The 18,544-nt window shown below is 37.7% G+C and overlaps 3 protein-coding genes across 6 annotated transcripts; 1 reads left to right on the top strand and 2 right to left on the bottom strand.

Moving 5' to 3' along the window:
• Positions 1–497: 497 nt before the first annotated feature.
• ist1 (IST1 factor associated with ESCRT-III) lies at positions 498–6,673 on the bottom strand. 3 transcript variants are annotated; one of them, XM_041983373.1, is made up of 10 exons: positions 6,560–6,673; positions 5,913–6,020; positions 5,596–5,776; positions 5,415–5,502; positions 5,214–5,297; positions 4,997–5,107; positions 4,700–4,900; positions 4,343–4,444; positions 2,767–2,812; positions 498–2,481 (listed from the first exon to the last, which is right to left on the bottom strand). In XM_041983373.1, the coding sequence occupies exons 2-10, from the start codon at positions 5,998–6,000 to the stop codon at positions 2,315–2,317; spliced, it is 1,068 nt and encodes a 355-aa protein (XP_041839307.1). In that variant the 5' UTR covers positions 6,001–6,020; positions 6,560–6,673; the 3' UTR covers positions 498–2,314. The 3 variants fall into 3 exon arrangements, with proteins under 3 accessions (XP_041839307.1, XP_041839314.1, XP_041839300.1); XM_041983380.1 differs by having other exon boundaries at positions 2,767–2,773; positions 5,913–6,013; positions 6,560–6,663; XM_041983366.1 differs by having other exon boundaries at positions 5,913–6,013; positions 6,560–6,663.
• Positions 6,674–7,620: 947 nt separating this feature from the next.
• mphosph10 (M-phase phosphoprotein 10 (U3 small nucleolar ribonucleoprotein)) lies at positions 7,621–14,277 on the bottom strand. 2 transcript variants are annotated; one of them, XM_041983337.1, is made up of 11 exons: positions 14,126–14,277; positions 12,384–13,044; positions 12,126–12,292; positions 11,853–12,018; positions 10,422–10,563; positions 10,196–10,263; positions 9,961–10,098; positions 9,774–9,884; positions 9,549–9,656; positions 9,238–9,468; positions 7,621–7,903 (listed from the first exon to the last, which is right to left on the bottom strand). In XM_041983337.1, the coding sequence occupies exons 1-11, from the start codon at positions 14,209–14,211 to the stop codon at positions 7,754–7,756; spliced, it is 2,028 nt and encodes a 675-aa protein (XP_041839271.1). In that variant the 5' UTR covers positions 14,212–14,277; the 3' UTR covers positions 7,621–7,753. The 2 variants fall into 2 exon arrangements, with proteins under 2 accessions (XP_041839271.1, XP_041839263.1); XM_041983329.1 differs by having other exon boundaries at positions 12,111–12,292; positions 14,126–14,276.
• mcee (methylmalonyl CoA epimerase) lies at positions 14,227–16,911 on the top strand. Its single transcript, XM_041983482.1, has 3 exons — positions 14,227–14,331; positions 15,015–15,355; positions 16,577–16,911. The coding sequence occupies exons 1-3, from the start codon at positions 14,304–14,306 to the stop codon at positions 16,727–16,729; spliced, it is 522 nt and encodes a 173-aa protein (XP_041839416.1). The 5' UTR covers positions 14,227–14,303; the 3' UTR covers positions 16,730–16,911.
• The last annotated feature ends 1,633 nt before the right edge of the window (positions 16,912–18,544 follow it).

Below are 18,544 nucleotides of genomic sequence, written 5' to 3' on the forward strand. Positions count from 1 at the left end.
TGATTGAAGATTCAGATTCATTTTTTTTTTTTTTTCTTCTTTTCCCAAGTCTCTTATTTACAGGTATCTAAAGTGGTCAAATTTCCATTTAAATAATGGATAGCCTACCTCTTAGTTTTTAAATTCCAAACATCATTTCAAAATATTTTCTCCAGCCTCAAATTTCCAGATTAGTTACCTGATTTTCTTTTATTTTTTTTTTTAGCTGTAAAAATATCTTGAGCATGATATTTTTTTAAAAATGTGTACCATCTGCTTCATGTTTAAAAAAAGAAAAAAAGGAACACTGTTAACAACATTGTTAATTCAATTTCATTTGATTATTTTCATCACCATAAATGTTCGGCCTGGATAATAGAAAACGTAGGTCCCATGTTGCCTATACAAAATGTCAGCGTTTGCGTAGATCACCACCGCCCCCTGCTGGTTTATAGTATACATTACAGTACTTTCAAAATTCCAGAAGTTTGGTACAAATAGTGCAGAGACATTAAATGTTCCAGTTCCAAACAGTCTTTTATTAGATTATTTTATCATATATTGTGTAAAACGTTTTTTTTTTTTCAACAAGACACAACTTTGTGTCTGAAGATACAGAGTGACAGAACAGTCCAACATAGAAAAGATAATAAGCAAATCACAACTCTGTAGTGTTATTTCTCTCTTTGTATCCTCTAACACAAGTTAAATCTAGTCATTGTAGAAACCTCTCCTCATGCCTCCAGAAACTGCTGAATCATTGTACCCAAGGCTGCCATCCATTTGCCATGCAAGCAGAGCTGGGTGTGGTTAGGTTACAGCAACGCAAGAAAACAAAAACCTCTCGCTCCCTGTTTCCTCAGGAAACAAACATCTACTCTTACTGACAGAACAGACTTTTCTTTGCATTCAATGCACAAATTATTTAAAAAATTTTTTTTTTTTTATGGAAAAGACTGAAACAGGTAACATGACTCCAGTCTTGATGAAGAACAAATGCTTAATCCCATCAGACTGTCAAGGCCTCAGATGAGAGATGATAGATAAGGCAAATGCAGTGGTGCACATACAGTAGAAGACTCATGGGCATGATCACAGAGGACAATGTAAAACTATCACCTCTGGGGTCAAAAAGTTACATCTAATAACAACAAGTTGATGTTTGGTTACTTATGTCTAAAAGAGATATTAAGTGTAAATTAAGTATTTTATTTTAAAAAGTGCTGTTGTTTTGGTAAAACTGACATTCAAAGAAGCAAAAAAAAATTATCTTTATTCTTATACGGAGTGTGTATATAAAACAGATTGGTCAAATACTGGACAACCACATAGTGTCTGCAACACTCTTTTTGCTGTACAGTTAACTTGTGTAAATAAATCAATCTATATTGCCATGAATGTGTTATTTCACAGATTTCCAAACACTTGTTTGTCTCTCTTTACATCTGTCTCACCATCTGTTAACAAATGAACAATTTTGATGTGCGTCACCATAACCTCTTCCTGGAGGATTCACACGTACATGTTTTCTATTGTAACACTTCAACTCTGTTTACTAAACTCTACAAAGCAGAGGTGAGTAAACCTTGATGTTTAAAAGTTTAGCGAGTTAAGAGTGTTTCTTAAAATGTCCATTCCACAGTGAGAAAACTGCATGACTGCAAAACACAAAGGAAATATGGCTTCTGCTTGTGCCGATACCTTAATGAAAAACAGAGTTGCATGTCGGAGCGTGTGGAAGAACATGGTGACTGAAGTGTGAATGCCCATTCCCTGCTGAAAGCGGGGCAGCCTGCCAGGCTGGTTTGACTGGTCTGAGATAGGATTGGGTGACACAGCGGCAACGATGACAGTGACATCAGCACATGCAAAGTAGGATAAAGGCATGTCCAGTAAATAAGTCAAAACCCAAACCCGAGGAAAAATAAGGTTAAAATCTAAATTTAATTATACAGTTTATCACACACAGATGGGAACTGTTAAAAGCCAGTGTGACTTTAAATGAAAAGGAGTGAACAAGGCTCAGCGAGAACTTGATTGTATACAATTTGACATTTAGAAAGAAAACCATATGACACTCATTGCAAATTAAATTATATTCTTGCTAACAGAGTGAGTGTCCACACCCTCAGTAAGTTGGTCTTATATGAGGTAAGAATATATATATGTTTAATATCTATGTAAAATGACTTCACTACTGAAATCTGATTCAAAGACTTAAATATTTCCCATTTCTCTTTCTAAACTGTGTATGTGACGACACAAGCCTCTCTGTGTGTGTGTGTGTGTGTGTGTGTTTGTGTGTGTGAGTGAGATTCGGCCGAGCATAAAACAATTAGGTCTTCTTCTTCAGCTCCTCAAACCGCCGTGTCAAATCATCAAAGTCGATGTCATCGGAGGTGGTGGTGTTGCCACCGAAGGAGGACGTGGGGAGCGTGTCGGGAACTGAGGGAAGCTCTGGTAGAGCGTTGCTGTCAAACGGGGGAGACGAAGGACCAGGACCTGAAGAGAAACACAAAATTCATGCAGCAGTATATTTAGCAGTCAAAAGAACAGCTGAAAATGATCATCTGTGAGCCTCCAGCTGGCAGAGAGGGTTTTATCTGCCATGAGCAAATTTAAAAGGTACATAATGGAGAACTACCACAGAAAAAAAATGCTGTTATGTGAAAGAAAATGGATAATATTTCATCAATATTCAATAGACGCATCCTGTTGACTGTTACTTTTCAGCTGGATTTGTTTATGATAAAACAAACTTATGAGCCAACATGTCCTTTTACTCACCTACAACCTGGGAAGGAACAAAGGGTTTGTCAGAAAGGTCATCGATCTGAAACACAGAGGAAATGTGTTAAGGATCATGTCATCTTCATCCTGAGATATAATGAGATTTTGTTAGTATTGACAAAGAATGGACAATTGCGTTTAACAATGCAAATATAAAAACAGAAAAGATTCAGGTGCAGGGGGTTATTTCGGAGAAACCATCACCGTTAGACTGAGGCTTATTTTAGCAGGAAGACGTAGACCTCTGTTCAGAGGAGACGACCCTCATCTCTTTACTGTGGTCATGCTCAAGTTTAAGTACTTGACAATACCAACAGGGTATGGTTTGGAAATACTGGCACAATGACACAATTTTCATCAGTTTAGTTGTGTGTCTCACGTTAAATCAAATGGATGCTAACTGAAATGCAGACTTTGAGCTTAAATTCAAGGAGTTGGATAAAAAGAAACATTAGTAGAAACACTGAAAATAATGGCTTCCCTCTTATGATGAGTTGCCAGGCCTTTTCTGCAGCACTCTTCAAAAGTGGTTGATGGACTGAGATCAGGTGGCTGATTTGGCAACTGTAAAATGAATTACATCTTTACACTTAAAGTTGGCTGGGCTGCTTTTACATCATGTTTTGCTGAACAGTCAAGCACCAACCAGTCAGTTGTGCTGCATTTAGTTCAATGCAAGCAGACAGTTAAGTCCACTAAACAATCAACTAAACTACTTCTGTCTTTGGCGACATAATCAAAGAACACTACTGGATGTGATGTATTCCAATACCATCACAGTAGCATCATACATTTTACAGATTATTTTGTAAGCATCACAAGATGAGCTTTTTCTGAACTTTCTTTACTTTGGGTTCATTACTAGTACAGGTCATGTGATCTTTCCAAAGGCGGCAGCTCTAAGATTGATCTGGCTTTTTTCATTAGTCCTATCTGGTTTCTATTCTTTAGGCTTATGAATGGTTTTCATACGGCATAATGTCCTATCTTTATGGAAAACTTGGTTAAATATACAATTACTCATGTAGAGTTGTTCAGTTAGATGTTGCTGCTGCAGAAACAGCCAACTGCAGCCTAAGGACTGGATGTCTGCACTTGCACTGAGAGCTTTTTTATACAGCACATTACTGCATCTGCTTCAAAAATCTAATGCCACTCAGCTGGAATCACCACCACATCTTTAACCTTCTGCACTGATGAAGAAACGAAAAGAGTGAGTTTTTTGTGTAAGGGCTGTATATTCTAAAAACTTTGGATGTAAATACTCTCAAACTATGGCTGAGAGTCTGCATTTCAACACCCCTATTACACTCATAACTGTTATCAACAATTATTACAACAACAACAACTAAAAATAACAAAATTGTGCCAAAGTCCAATTAAATATGACCTAACTGTACATCCATGTGGATGAAGCAGGTCCACGCTGAGAAAATGTATAAGTGTGGAAGGCAGGCAAAACTACAAGCAAGCCGAATAAACTGTCCTTCCCTGAGCGGTGCCCTGCCTTGTCCGTCTGTCCATCTGTGGGAACAGGAGTGGGGGCATGGATGTGAAGGGCTCAGTCACTTACAGTCTCGTATGTGGGGGGAGAAGTGGGAAGCTGAGGAGGCTGCCCTCCTCCCATGGGGTGCTGGAAGCTGTTGTAGGTTCCGACTGGATTGTTAAAAGGTTCCTAGAGAAAAATAAAAGTCAGGTTTGATTCTAAGGAAAGTTGTTGAAAACTAAATTCTCATCCATTCTGTCACTCCATACAGCATTAGATTTTAGAAAGTAGTCATTTTCAGACTAAAAATAATGCTTATGTGCTATAACACATATGAGCAGAAGTCTGAATAGCTGATATAAAAATCTACAAATATACATAAAACTATCTCCATGTCTATCAGTATAAAAATAATCCCTGGATATAGAGTTGAAAATTACTCACTGCTCCTTTAGGAGGTGGATAGTTGAAAGCTGCCGGCATAGGCATGTGCATGGGCATGGGCATAGGCATGGGCATGGGCATGGGCATGGGCATGGCTGCAGCAGGAGCAGTGAAACCTCCACCACCTCCTCCCCCTCCTCCAGACTTCCTGTCAGTGTCCACATCAATCAAGTCTGCCTCCTCTCCAGTACACACCTCAGGCTGTCCAGAGACAAAAATGGGGGGTGAGTAAGTAAATAAACAGAACACATAACTTTGTTCTTGATATTGCACGACAAAGAAACCTTTAAAACATACCCGGACCATGGCGTCAGGTTCATACGGCACATTATAGTTCTTGGCGATCTCTATCAGGTAGCGCTCTACCAGAATCTTGGGAGGGGCCTCCACATTCAGTTTGTGCATCAGCTATAAATATATCAGATATTTGAATAGATGACATTATGAGTTACTAAGGGAAGGGTTCATGCAATATTAAACTACCTGTGGGCAGTGACTGGAAATAATGGCCTACCCTGTCGTTAACTGTGCCAATCTGGTTTGTCCTGCATAGCTTGCCGTACTCCTTGCTATATTTTGCACATAGCTGTTCAGATACCTGAAAGAAACAGAAGAGATATGAATGTCAAGATCATTCTGATAGGAATAAATGATCTGAACTTGTTTAATATTGTTGACAGAGCTCCTAGCGCTGTTATATTCAGACAGAACTTACAATTTTTAGTTCAGACACCTCTGACTGGAGACGAGGTGCTGCCCAGATAAGAGTAGAAACTGCCTCTTGCAAGCCTGGATCTAGTTCCCTAAGAGATAAGGGAATATGGACAAGGAACAAAAATAAACTCTAAAACTCTCATACTGATGTACTCTGTGTGCCAGTTTGTTTCTGTACTCACTTCATGGACTGTATGAGGCCAAAGCGAGCCAACAGCAGATCACAGTAAAGCTCCAGGATTTCCATGGCTTCTACCAGATAGTCCTCTCTGATAATGTGCTCCACGCGGATACGGGCTCGTTCATCTTTACCCGATGACAGGTAATCAGCAATCTCTTTCCTTGCTTTTTGGGCAAGCTCGGCTTTATATTAAGTTTGCAGACCAGAAATGAAAAAAGGCATCTTTTAAATTACTGTCGCCCATTAAAAGTCAAAACAAACAACTGCTTTGGCAATACAATCCATGAAAGGTTTGACAGGATAAGAAGCAGGACTCACATTTCTTTTTCTCAAGGAGTTTGAGTCGGTTTATAACCAGCCGCAGATTGACTCTTAGCCTCTCAGCTTTAAATCCTCCTCCCAGCATGATTGCAAACTATCTGTGAGCTGAGAGTATGAAAAGAGGTAACTTCACACGGAAACATAAACCAACTCATAGAAACCATTTACCCTCATCCCCACCCCCGATCCAGTGAGTCACTTCATCATGTGAGCATGACCAAGCCATCGCAAAAATATTTACTTCACAGATTTGACTCCAAATAAACAAAACACAAAAAGGACATTAAACGTTACATTAGCTAACTTCCTGAAATTATAAACCTTTACTGGCAACTGAAAACAGTTAGCTTTAGCTTGACACCAGCTAATAGGCCGGTAATGCTACTTGAAACGTGCATTTGTTATTTGCTTACATTCTATTCACCAACTTCACCATAATGCCACCGTTATAAGCATTTAAGAACACTGATTACCAAACTCAACGGTTAGCTAGCTTCGCTTTGTAAGCACTCTTTTGCTCTGTAATGGTTAGCCTCCTAGCTGTAGTTCAACGCTAGCAAAACAAAAACTAATCGATCCAAGACACTCAAATTCTTTTAAGAGCTGTGTCGTTTTAAATCGATCGGCGGCAGAAAAAAACGTACCTGTAAATATTAGTCAAGCCTAAGCACCAACTTATTTGTGTTTCTGTCCGTTCCGTCGCCCGGTTCACTTCCGTGATTATCTGCAGTGACGACATGGGGATTTTACCACAGGGGCGTGGCCTTAGTATCAAAGAGGAATGTAGCAGGTGTGACTCCAAAGCTTAAAGTAGTACTTCTCATGAATTATAAGTAGGTGAGACTTATTTTAAAAAAATATCTAATTAACTAGAATCCTTGTAATTAGTTAATCTCAATGAATCGTCTTTTATTTGCATAACAATATTTGCACCAAAAAGCTAAATTTTTAAAATAGATTTTAGTGGACGACTCTTCAAATAACAGACAGACATTAATATTGAAAACTCAAGCTGTAGTAATGTCTAGAAAAACGCATTTAAATTTTAAACAGTAGAAAAAAAGAGAAAAAAGTTGCTAAGTTGTTAACCGTGCTCTGACATGTACACAAGGGCATTTGATTTACAAGGAACTTGTGCAGACTGACAAATGTTTCAAGTTTTTTTTAAAACCTGTTAAATATTTTGTAATTAATCAACATGTTAAGGTCCCACCCCTAATTATATGTAGTACTTTTAACATTTGCGGCCTACAACTACCTAAAACTACTGCCAGTGCTCTTACATAGTTAAATATGTAAATAAACAGCTTATAAACCATCTTAAAAAGATATTAGTAGCTGCAGTAAAATAAAGATTTTGTTGTAGTCAGAAACACCACTGGAAGCACTACATTAATTTCTGACAGTTATGCAACATGCTAACAGTATCCATCAAGTTTATTTGACTTACGTTAAAGCCAAATTTACTCCATCATTCATTTCAGCCATTTAACTAAAAGAAAAGGCACACATGTGTTTGAGATTGTTTTTGAATGACTCATTTGTTTTCTTATGTCAATCTTGCTTACAAATGGACGCTTGATTTTTGTGTTGGGGTGGGGGGGCTTAATATCAGCATTAACCTATGCACTGCATATTATCCACACAAAAGAAAGAGCATTTGTATTTTCATGTAATTTTCACACAAACACTGACACATGTGTACTTGATTCATTTTAATGAAAATCTTTACACAGACTTTCAGGTTTAATATATGGCATACGATTAAAAAAAACAAAATGAACAAAAAAAAAAAAAAAACATCTGTACATTAACAAACAAACTAATTATCACAGTCATTACAACTTGAGTTTGCTGACAGAAATTTCTTTGTGTTTCTTTTTCTTTGAAGACTGGTCCTTCGCACTTTTGATTTGACTTTTCACCTGATCCTGCAGCTGAGAGAAGAAGGCTTGAGAGGACCGTAGAGCTTTGTCCTTTCCCTCATCCTAAAAACAAGGAACACAGTTAGACAAATCGCTACAGGAAAATGTTGTGTACTACAGTTATTTTGGTTTATAAAAGTGTGGCATATATATGTGGCTGGATAGTGCAAGGAATTCATATGGATTCATATGCAGCTCAGTCATGCTTCAGAGAGCCCACTCTCATCTGGACCAATCAGACAGCACTTTGAGGATCATGTTCTTTGATTTCTCAAGTGCTTTTAATACAGTCTAGCCTGCCTTGTTAAGTAAGCAGCTTCATAAATTCTAGGTGGATACCTCCACAACCACCTGGATTTATGACTACCTAACAAACAGACAGTTTTTGAGACTGAAAGGTTGTGTATCTGAGATGGTGGTCAGTCAGGGACTGTACTCACCATTTCTCGTCACACTGTTGGTTAATGCGGAACAACTTCAGTTTCTGGTACATAACTAATAAATATGGAGATGCATTGGATCCTAACTGTCCTGAGTGGATCAGAATTCTATCAGAACTTGTACCAAATTCTGACCGTGGGCCAATTCTCCTGTCTGATTCGAATCAGAATTCGTTTGTGCATTCACGACACCCCAAATAAAGCGAACTTTCCGAGCAAATGGACTAGGTTTCAAATAAAAAAAAGCTGGTGTGAATGCACCTGCAGACCGAACAAAGTGATCCAAGACAGATGGTTCTGTGCTGGGGATAACTTTGTAGCCGCTGCAGCTGATTGTCCAAGTAGAAAGCTGCACAAACTGCTGAAAATCATGGAGGATTTTTCACATCCTCTACTCAATACAATGAAGAAACAACAAAGTATGTTCAGTAAGAGACTTCTTCAACTCCACTGCAAGACAGAATGGTACCGGAGACCATTTTTGCCAGCAGTTATCAACCTCTGGGAGAAGTCACTATCTTCCTCATCTTCTAAATAATTAGTATGTTTTTTTATTTAAACAAGAAAAAAAGCTGCTACAACACTGAAATCTACCTCTGGAATAAAGTATTTTCCTTTCACCATTTCATTTAATCTTGTAGAAAGCTTTTTAAGGACACGGTTGTTGCTAGCCTCTCCCTACTTGAGCTCATTTTGAACCAAGAGCCCTCTCTGGGCTGTCAGCCATTTTGAAGGACTGCACACGAGTGTGTGTTGGTTGAATACCAGAAATACGCCGGATGGAGTGAGAGCATAAACAGCAATTTGGCTCAAGTCAGTGTTCCAATAATCCCAGTTTCATTCTCTTCTAACTCCAGATGTTCACAACTAAACACTACGACCAGGTTAGTACTGACTTCCCATGGAGACCTAAATGCAGACATTTCTGAGCAAAGTGGACTAAGATTAAACCCTCACCTTGAGTATCGTGGCTTTGCCTCCTTTTGTGAGTTTCTTCAGGTTTTCTGTGACCTCAGCCTTTGATGCTTTTTTGTTCTCACCGGTGGTGCTGGCCTCTTTAAGTTTCAGCCTCTTTTCTTTTTCTTTGATTTTCAAACGCTTCACCTTCTTTTTGTGGCGTCTCTCACGCTTTTTGTCTGTTGTCGTCTTCTCAGCATCACCCAGTATATCTCCTGCTTTGTTCTTCTCCTTTAATAAGAATAAACTGTTTTTAGAGAGGCTGTGTAACCACATATCCATATCAAAATAACTATGAACAGATGGTAAACCTTGATTTCTTCTGGTGCGAGCAGCGTAGCAGCACTAGTGCTGACTGGTGCCACCTCCTCCATGGTAATGGATGGTAAGTTAGAGACCACTTTGACTTCAGGAACAGGCTGTGCAGAAAAAGGAAACATGACAGTGTTGATCAGTAAATGAACTGGCCTGGATTTCCATTCAGTATTTTGACTTTATCAAAAAACTTTTAGTCATTCATATCAAGCAGAACTCACTGGTTTTGGTGTGAAGTGGAAGTTGGAGAGAGCATCCAATTTCAAAAAGAGTGTGTCCATAAGTTTTTGAATTTCTACATGAGCTGGGTTCTCCTCCTCCTCTGTCTTTTGCTGAAGAAGAAAAATCAAAACTAAATGGACGCTGTACATGTCAATAACAAAAATGTAAAGGAGTCACAAGTCAAACCTGAATCTGCTTGATGTATTCTTGTTCGTAAATTTCTGCTAGACTCTTCTTGCTCTTCTCATGGTCCAAAGTTAGCCTCTTCTTGTACTCAAAAACCTCCTCTTTAGGCTTCTCTTTGCGAACCACATCATCAAATGCCTTACATTTAAAAGGAAGTAAAGGACAATGAGTTATAAATTGGGAAAATCTTCTATTTTCCAAACCGTACAACAGAAAAAATGTTATGTTGACTAACCTGGTCTTTAATTCTCTGTTTGATGATGTCTTCCAGCTGTAACGTGGTTTCCTCTGTGATGGTGGGAGCTAGAAAAAAGAAAAAAACCCACAAAGTTTCATACAGTTTCAAAGAAATTCTAACAATTTCACCAGCAACCATAAATCAGGAAAACATCATGCTTGTCTGAACAACTGTACAAATGTAAAAGAAATTGTGCTTATCCAACATTTAAATGCTCACTTACCCATTCTTGACGCCTGCTCAAACTCAACGTCTTCCTCCAGCATACTGTTCTCCGGACGGGTTTGTGCCGTCACCTCTCCCAGCAGCTGCCACGGCTTCTCTGCAAGAGCAGCTTTCTCCAGCTCCTCGATCTTCTGGGACATCTGCAAGGTGGAAAAACAATTGTTGCTACTCCTGAAATAAAATCTGCCCTGTTAAGACACTGGGTTAGTTGGAATATAAAAAGTCAATCTCAAACTGATTTGGACAAAGTTTTAAAGAACTTGAGTCAGATCTACTTTAAATCATAACATTTTTACTGTTGGGCTCCCATGCGCATGTCTTTTTCTCTCTCCATCCACCTCTTTCCTGACATCATCACACTTCAGATAAAAGTGGCCCACTTTTTTTGCTTATATGTGACCCACATCTAATTTTTCCCTGATTTTCCATATGTAGCCCTAAATCAGAGACACATCCAATGTTTTTCAAAATGACAAAATCCCATCTCATTCAACTTTTACGTCATTAAAATGAGACAGGATGTGTAAACACAGCATGCTCCATATGCCGTGGGGCACTTCAGGGCCGCAGGCTGTTAACACATGAGTCTGAAGGTAGTCACATTCACATTATAATGTGACCCATGCAAAATATAAAATAATAATAAAAACAAACAGATCTCAGCAATAAAATTGGAATTAAGCATTAAGACTTACAGTGTGAATGTAGCCATTGTGAGCCAAACATACTACAGTAAATAAAGTAATCCCCCCCCCCATGCTTCTATAAGCATGGGTACAGCTTGACTAACGATGACTATTAATCAAAGACAAAAAACCATTACCTAATTTTCTGTAAATATTGCTAATGTCGGAATGACAAAAAGCCATCCGTTCAACTGATTTTATGTCTGAAAATGTGACAGTTAAAACATTATCCTGGCATATAATAGATTTAGTATAAAGTCAGGGTTCCTCTGTATGTTTCAATAATCAATGTAGCAAGGGCTGCTACATTTTTTCCCTTTTCCAGAGGTTTCTTCTACATATGGAGTGGAAGAATAAATGATGAGAGAAAATGTTCCAGAGAAGCATATGAAAGTGCAATTAATCATCCAAAGCATTTACTGCAGGAAAGTTTAGGTGTTCAATCACTCTACAATATTGTAGAAAAATAAGACAACAGGACAAACTGGGGGTCCCACTTTGGGAACTGTTGTCATAGATCCATTCAAATGCACTCAGTACTTATATATCAGCTCATCAGAGATTCCTAATGTGCTGTAAACAAAAACAAAACTTGGCAATGAAGCATTCATGGTGCGGATGAGTAAATAGGAGCGTTATAAAGTTGCTTAATTGTAAAATTCAATTAATTAAAAATATTTATTTTGTTAAAAAAAGGAGGGGGGGGTGTCAAATCAAATCAACAACATCTTAAACCTGGTTACCTTTTCTTGCCGTTTTTCAAATGAAGACTTTGATTCTGACTTTTTTGAGCTCGAGGTTTTTCCTCCAAAAATGTCCTTAAGGTCCTCCCCCTCACTGTCTTCATCACCAGAGAGATTAAAGGTCACTTTCTTATGAGATGCTGTAGAGTGGCGTATCTGCTTGTCCCTGGCAAAAACAGACACAAACAAGTTGGAATCAACCAAAGAAACTTCTCCCACACATGATTACAGACATTACATAACTTTCATAGCACTTACTCATCATCACCATCCTCTTCACCATCAAAATCATCTTCTTCATCATCGATTTCTTCTTCATCTTCTTCCTGGCTCTCATCCATGTCATCTTCCTCTCCATCTGAGCGCTGATCTGTTTCAGGTGGCTCACTATCCACTGCATCAAAGAAGTCCTTGTACTTGAAATCTCTGGAGCTCTTTACCTGTTGAAATAAACAACAATCCACATTTTTCCTGTTTTCTGTACTGTTGGGACCCAAAATAATAAGTGGAAATGTGTAATAAAATACATACTGTCTTTTTCTTTTGTTTTTTGGAAAACATTTGATCCAAGTCCAGATCATCATCCTCATCAGAGGGCAGATCCTGAAAATAATCTACATCATCTTCATCTCCGTCTTCCTTTTCCTCTTGCTTATCCATATCATCAAGAAATGACTCCATCTCTGAAAGTTTGAAGAACTTATCGTCAACTTCAGAGGGAACCACCTTTGTTTTGGAACTTGTCTTTCTACTCTCTTTCTTCTGTTTCTCTCGTTTCTCCAGAGCATCCACATCAAAATCAATATCAGAGTCAGCCTCTGAGCAACCCTCTGAACCATCTTCAGCCTCCACAGGCTTTTTCTTAGACAGTTTGAGTGGTTCCTCCTCTTTTTCTTCAAAGTCATTTTCATCATCTGTTGTTTCTTCTTCCCCTCTGTCATGCACTTCCTCTTTTTCGGACAGCAAAGTTAATGTCTTGTCAGACAAGGCCTCCTTGATGGCATGATTGAAGTGTTTTAGTGCGCCATCATTCTGCAGCTCAAGCTCTTGCCAAATTTGCTCCTCGTCAAAGTTTTGCACCACCAGCTGAGCCAAGGGGCTGCCTCTAAAATGTGCAGGTTCCTGAGATTTGTGGAGGTCATATAGGGTCTTAGTGAGGGAGGTAAAGTCTGCTGCCACGCCATCCTGAAGGCTGAAAGGTGAAAATAAACAGTTACAGTTGCTGGTCTGACATACTGTTGAAAGGTTTTTTATTTTTTGCTTGTTTGTATTTTCAGAATTTGTTCAAATGACACCCATGAAGCTGACTGCAGATTTTAAGTTTGCGATCTTCAACATAAAATTGGTGCAAGAACCTAGAGTGCTAGCGCAATGTAGTACTTTAATGAATAACTTTACTTTGTAAATCAACAATATGAATACAAAAAAACTGTTCGCACACATTTATTTTTTTTTAAAAAACTGTCATCAAATAATTAGTTATCCATATATTAAGACACATCCTTCATGCATCTCTGCACACTGTTCTGATTATTTTTTATGTATTTGTTCAGTACAGCAACTGGGATCCCATAGTTTAAAATAATCTCAGTACAGTCTGAACCACACGTAGCAGAATGAAGAGTACACATCACAGTTTAGCAGATGGATGCACAAAATTAAAATCAATTAGTACTTTACTTATTCTGTTAAAGAATTATTGATTGATTCATTAATTCATTCACTCATTCATTCATAGAAAAACTGACATAAGTCGGCTATAAAATCCAACAATAAGTCTGCTTATACTCTATTTCTTCGGGTGAAAGACCTCTGTAGTCGCTGTTAAATTTGCAATACATCAAGCAGTACTACTATTACATTATTTTCACGCGCTACACCATTTAATAACACTACACTTTCTTCTACTTTTATAATCGCACCTTTCATGAAAACAGTTGAATCAGCTGTTTTCTTTAGTCATAAACTACAATCAATGAAAACACGTTTAAAAAAAACTACAAGTTAAAATATTGTGCGCAACAATTGGGTTTCTGTGGTTGTTGCTGTAACTCACTACACTTCGTTAAATGGAATACGTTGAGTTAATCCACACATAAAAAATTGCCCACAAATAATATGGCTGATAGTTATGACAATTTACTAGACGGTACGCTAATCTGTGCTATCGCTACAGCTCTTGCTGTTATCATCTGCCGACGTTTATCAAGATACTCTCGACAAATACGCAACAATATTGAACACTTTTCACAACCAAGAAAATCAACACTTGCCTCAGAAAGTTCTCTGGCTGTGCTGTGTTGGTATTTAATATTTTTACACACTCCTCCAGCATACTCCACATATCTCCACTAGCCATGTTTCCTTCACATGGGTGAGCCTCTGTGTTCCAAGTAAACAGGCTCAACGAGAAACACGTCCGCTGTTGTACATTGGTTCCGCGGCACAAACATGGCTTCCACAGTGCTGAAGGTTGCAGGTTGGTTTATGTCGATAATTTTCGAACTACCTTCCTTCTCTTTTCTGCTCATACAGACGTGTTTGTTATTCCAGTCACTGTTGAACTCCAAACAAAATATTTTCATCGTCGTTGACCAAAACTGTCCTCGCGTTACGTCACCAGTACTCAGCGTTTGCATACTCTCCACTTTTAGACCATTTGTGGTTTGAAAAGTGACTGTTTTCATTTAAAATAGACACAATAAAGTATAACTATCATTGAATTGTAGACACGTTTAAACAACACGTTAACCTTAATTTATCTATATAATAAAAATGATAGCTTAAAATGTACATTTATCCATTTACAGACACATAACCATTAACACACGAGATTACCGTTAAACTAATGACATGAAGCCATAGATATATTAAAACCAACATATCGTTATTTTATAATCTAGTGGCCAAATCATCAGAGCTGTCAGCAATGTTGTGTAAAATCATCAGTGAAATTACATCCTCCATATAAAAACACATGTAGGGTTCATTCTGTAACCATGAATGTGTTTGTCTGAAGATTTGAAACAAGATTGAGCAATACATCCATGAAACCTCTTAAAAGAAAAAATATGTAAATCACACATAAAATGATAGTTTTCAGAGTAATGTCTAAAACAGTACCTACATGTCTTCTCACTGTTTTCTTCTTTCTTTTCTCAGTTGCAGGCATTTCCAGGTGTTCTCGTGTTGCGCTCCTCAGGGCACATTCAACAACAGCATCTCTCCATCAGGGCATTCCCGGATCCCTGTGGAACCTGGGGAAGCTGAACCACATTGCCATTGCTGTGCCTGACATGGAGAAGGCCACAGCTCTGTATCGGGATGTGCTCGGGGCCACAGTGAGTGAGAAAGTCCCCCTGCCAGAGCACGGCGTCTACACAGTATTTGTGGAGCTTGGCAACACTAAACTGGAGCTGCTCTATCCTCTCGGGGAGAAGAGCCCCATCTCCGGCTTCTTACAGAAGAACAAGTCTGGAGGGATGCACCACATTTGTATTGAGGTGAGACAAGGTTGATGGCTTTTACTTCACACTATCAAACTTTTTTGTATTGAATAACATACACTTTTGCACTCAGACAACCTATTATAAAAGCAATAATGCAGAACACTATGACTTGTCAAAGGGAGTGAATTATCCAACTATAATGATGGTTATGCCCAAAATATGTGCACGTGAGCCAGCATGCATAGCAGACATCTTTACATGTAATGTCAGGAAATACAGGTGTCACCAGATGCCACTAACGTGACTGAATGGAATAATCCATCATACATTAAAAGGTTTTTATTTTATGATTATTAATTATTTTTATATTTAAAAATGTGTTAAAAGTATATTTGGAGTGTTTAACCATTTCAAATATCCAGCCTTTCCTTCCAAGACAAACTCATAAAACCTGCTACAAAATGGTTCTGAATGATTTAAGATTGGACTTTTCTAAATCATAAAAAATAGAAAACATTTTTTTCTAAAAGGATCTTTGACTACATTTTTGTATACAAGACTGTTTTCTAAGGAAGATAAAATTTTAACGTAATATTTTTATTTTACATTTAAAATGTTTCCTGGGATGTTGCATTAAATCATGTGACTCACAAACAAGTGAGCACATTGGAGGGATTCAGTGTATTGCTCTAGGACACATCAACATGCTAGGGATTAAACTCCTTATTTTATAACTGATGGATTGCTGCTCCACCTCCTAAGCCACAGCCACCCCCGCAATTCAGTTTTAATTTAAATCCCAGTTTTTCCCCTTTTAAGCAGAAAATTTTCTTTTTACTGGATAACTACTGTGCTCATGAAGCTGTTGTCAGAAACAGTTTCAGATATATTTCAGTTTCTTAGTTCAGTATTTTCGTTATGTGCTGCTATCAATGTGTGGAACAAACTGTTGATATAGCACTGGTTTTGTGAAGTTGCTTACATTAACTGCATATATAAAAATCACTAAAACCCAAAATTTAAAAAAATACTAGATACAAAAATCCACTAACAGCATTTCCCTTACTTTAATATAAGCAAAGCAACAATAAAACATGTTGCTGGGCACAGGAGTTGTGCGTATTTTTCTCAGTGTTACTGAGATATTATGTATTCTTGTCCTTTTTTATTCTGATAAGGCCGGTTTATTTTCCCAATTTTACGAGTATTGTGATGTTTGCAACAGTCTGAGTGGAGTTAGATGAATAGTTGACAGAGTTCTCCTCTTGGTTGCAGGTAGATGACATTAACGCTGCGGTTGCTGACCTCAAAGCAAAGAACATCAGAACTCTGTCGGCAGAGCCTCGGATAGGTGCTCACGGGAAGCCAGTCATGTTTCTTCATCCTAAAGACTGTGACGGTGTGCTGGTGGAGCTCGAAGAAGCATGAACGTCTTTGTTAGAGCCGTTATATATTCTACAGCCTCCTTGATAATTATTGTGATAACTTTACTGGTTATTCCTCATCGCACTTCTCATTTCAGAAAGCTTGTTTTTGACTTCCCTTTTTTGTTGGGAATGAATTACAGTTTGGTGTGTTTGACAGTTTCTATAAAGTATAAATCAAAGTGACTCATCGTAATGTCTGCTTCCATTCGAGGTTAAAAAAAAAAATCTACTTGTTGCTGTCCTACAGCACTCCACTACAAAGATGATGGAAAAAGGCAGGAAATTTATGCTGCAGTGAAATACAGATTTAAGCTCGTTGGCGAAATTTGGAGACAGTTTCAGGTGGTGGGTTTATACTGAGAATAACTCTTTGTGTTGATAGTGATAATGAAGTATAAACCACAGATACATTAATAATACTTATAATAATGAGGAGAATCACTATTTTACCCTTATTAGTTATTAAATTAATTTTTTGTTCTATTTATTTGTAGTTAATGAATGAAATGGTCCAGAATTTAACACCAAAATAAAGAAAAAAGACAAAAATGCAAAATTGGTTTCTTTTAGGTGAATCATTAATAAGAAACACACTTTCATAGTGTGTCAACTGTTACACATTTTTTATGCATTATGTATATTATTAACATGAAAGTTCTTTTCAAAATAATAATATTCGTGTTAACTAATTATACATTAGTGGTGTGTACCCATGCCAAGGCGGTTCAGTGACATCAGTGTTGATGGTTGTCTTACTTCCAGACAACCACTAGAGGGAGTAACAGGCACTGAGCACAGTTCCCAATGATTGAATGTTTGGGGAAGTTTGGTGACGCGCTTTTACCCTCAAGCTTCCTGTCATAAGTTTTATTTTGTCAACTGGAAAATCCCAGATTATGTTCATCCTTTTGGTATCATTATATCTGTTATGTTAAAAAGCAATGTTTTAATTGAAGGTATGCAGAGATGGTTTTTAAGTCAGTGTAGGTTCATTTGATAACTTTTCAGTTTTTACTCATTCAACTGAGATTTGAAAAAAAAAAAACTTCCTAAGAAATGTACAAGAAAATTTCGATGCTGTTGTCCTTTCACAAAAGCATAACTGACGGACTAACCTTTAAGCCTCATGAGGGAATACTGACAGCAAAACTCCAGTCTAAGACTAATATTCCTGTTATTACAACCTCATTTTCTAGTGTTTACAGATTGTTACCTGGTATGTAAACAACTAGGAGTCAGGAGCTTTAATTTGACAGTCTTTTTAATCAACCTAGAGAAAAATTCTGAAAATTTTGTTGTGGCTTTCAAAGATCAGAAGGTGTTTCTTTTCTTCTTTCATGTCACTATTTAAATCCTGCTTTGCTTGACATCATGTGAGGTCAAAAGAAATCCCCGATATGTGGGTGGAACGATTAGGAACAAAAGTATCTATATAGACAGTGAATTAGTCTCAGATTATACTGACAGGTGGAACAACAGCCAAAGATTTTAGTGAAATTACAGATATATTACTTTTTTAAGGAATGTCCTTTAGTTTGATGACACACAAACTGAGCTGTTAGATCTTCATTATGTAAGCTGTAGCACCCCGTTTCAACTTTAAAATGTGATTTATTTAAAGTTTACATATGACTTCTAGCAGTGGTTGATTGACAGGCATGGTATGCCTTAGGCTTTTAAGGTAAACATCCTAAAGCAAGCAGAAAGCCTTATTACACAATATTACAGCGTAAAGAGATTAAATTATGAAACTGATGAAGCAATAACACAAAACAGACATACAAATATTTTATATAACATGTAAACTGTGGTGCAT

The sequence above is a fragment of the Melanotaenia boesemani genome, chromosome 1, assembly GCF_017639745.1.
Source record: "Melanotaenia boesemani isolate fMelBoe1 chromosome 1, fMelBoe1.pri, whole genome shotgun sequence".
Classification (NCBI taxonomy): Eukaryota; Metazoa; Chordata; class Actinopteri; order Atheriniformes; family Melanotaeniidae; genus Melanotaenia; species Melanotaenia boesemani.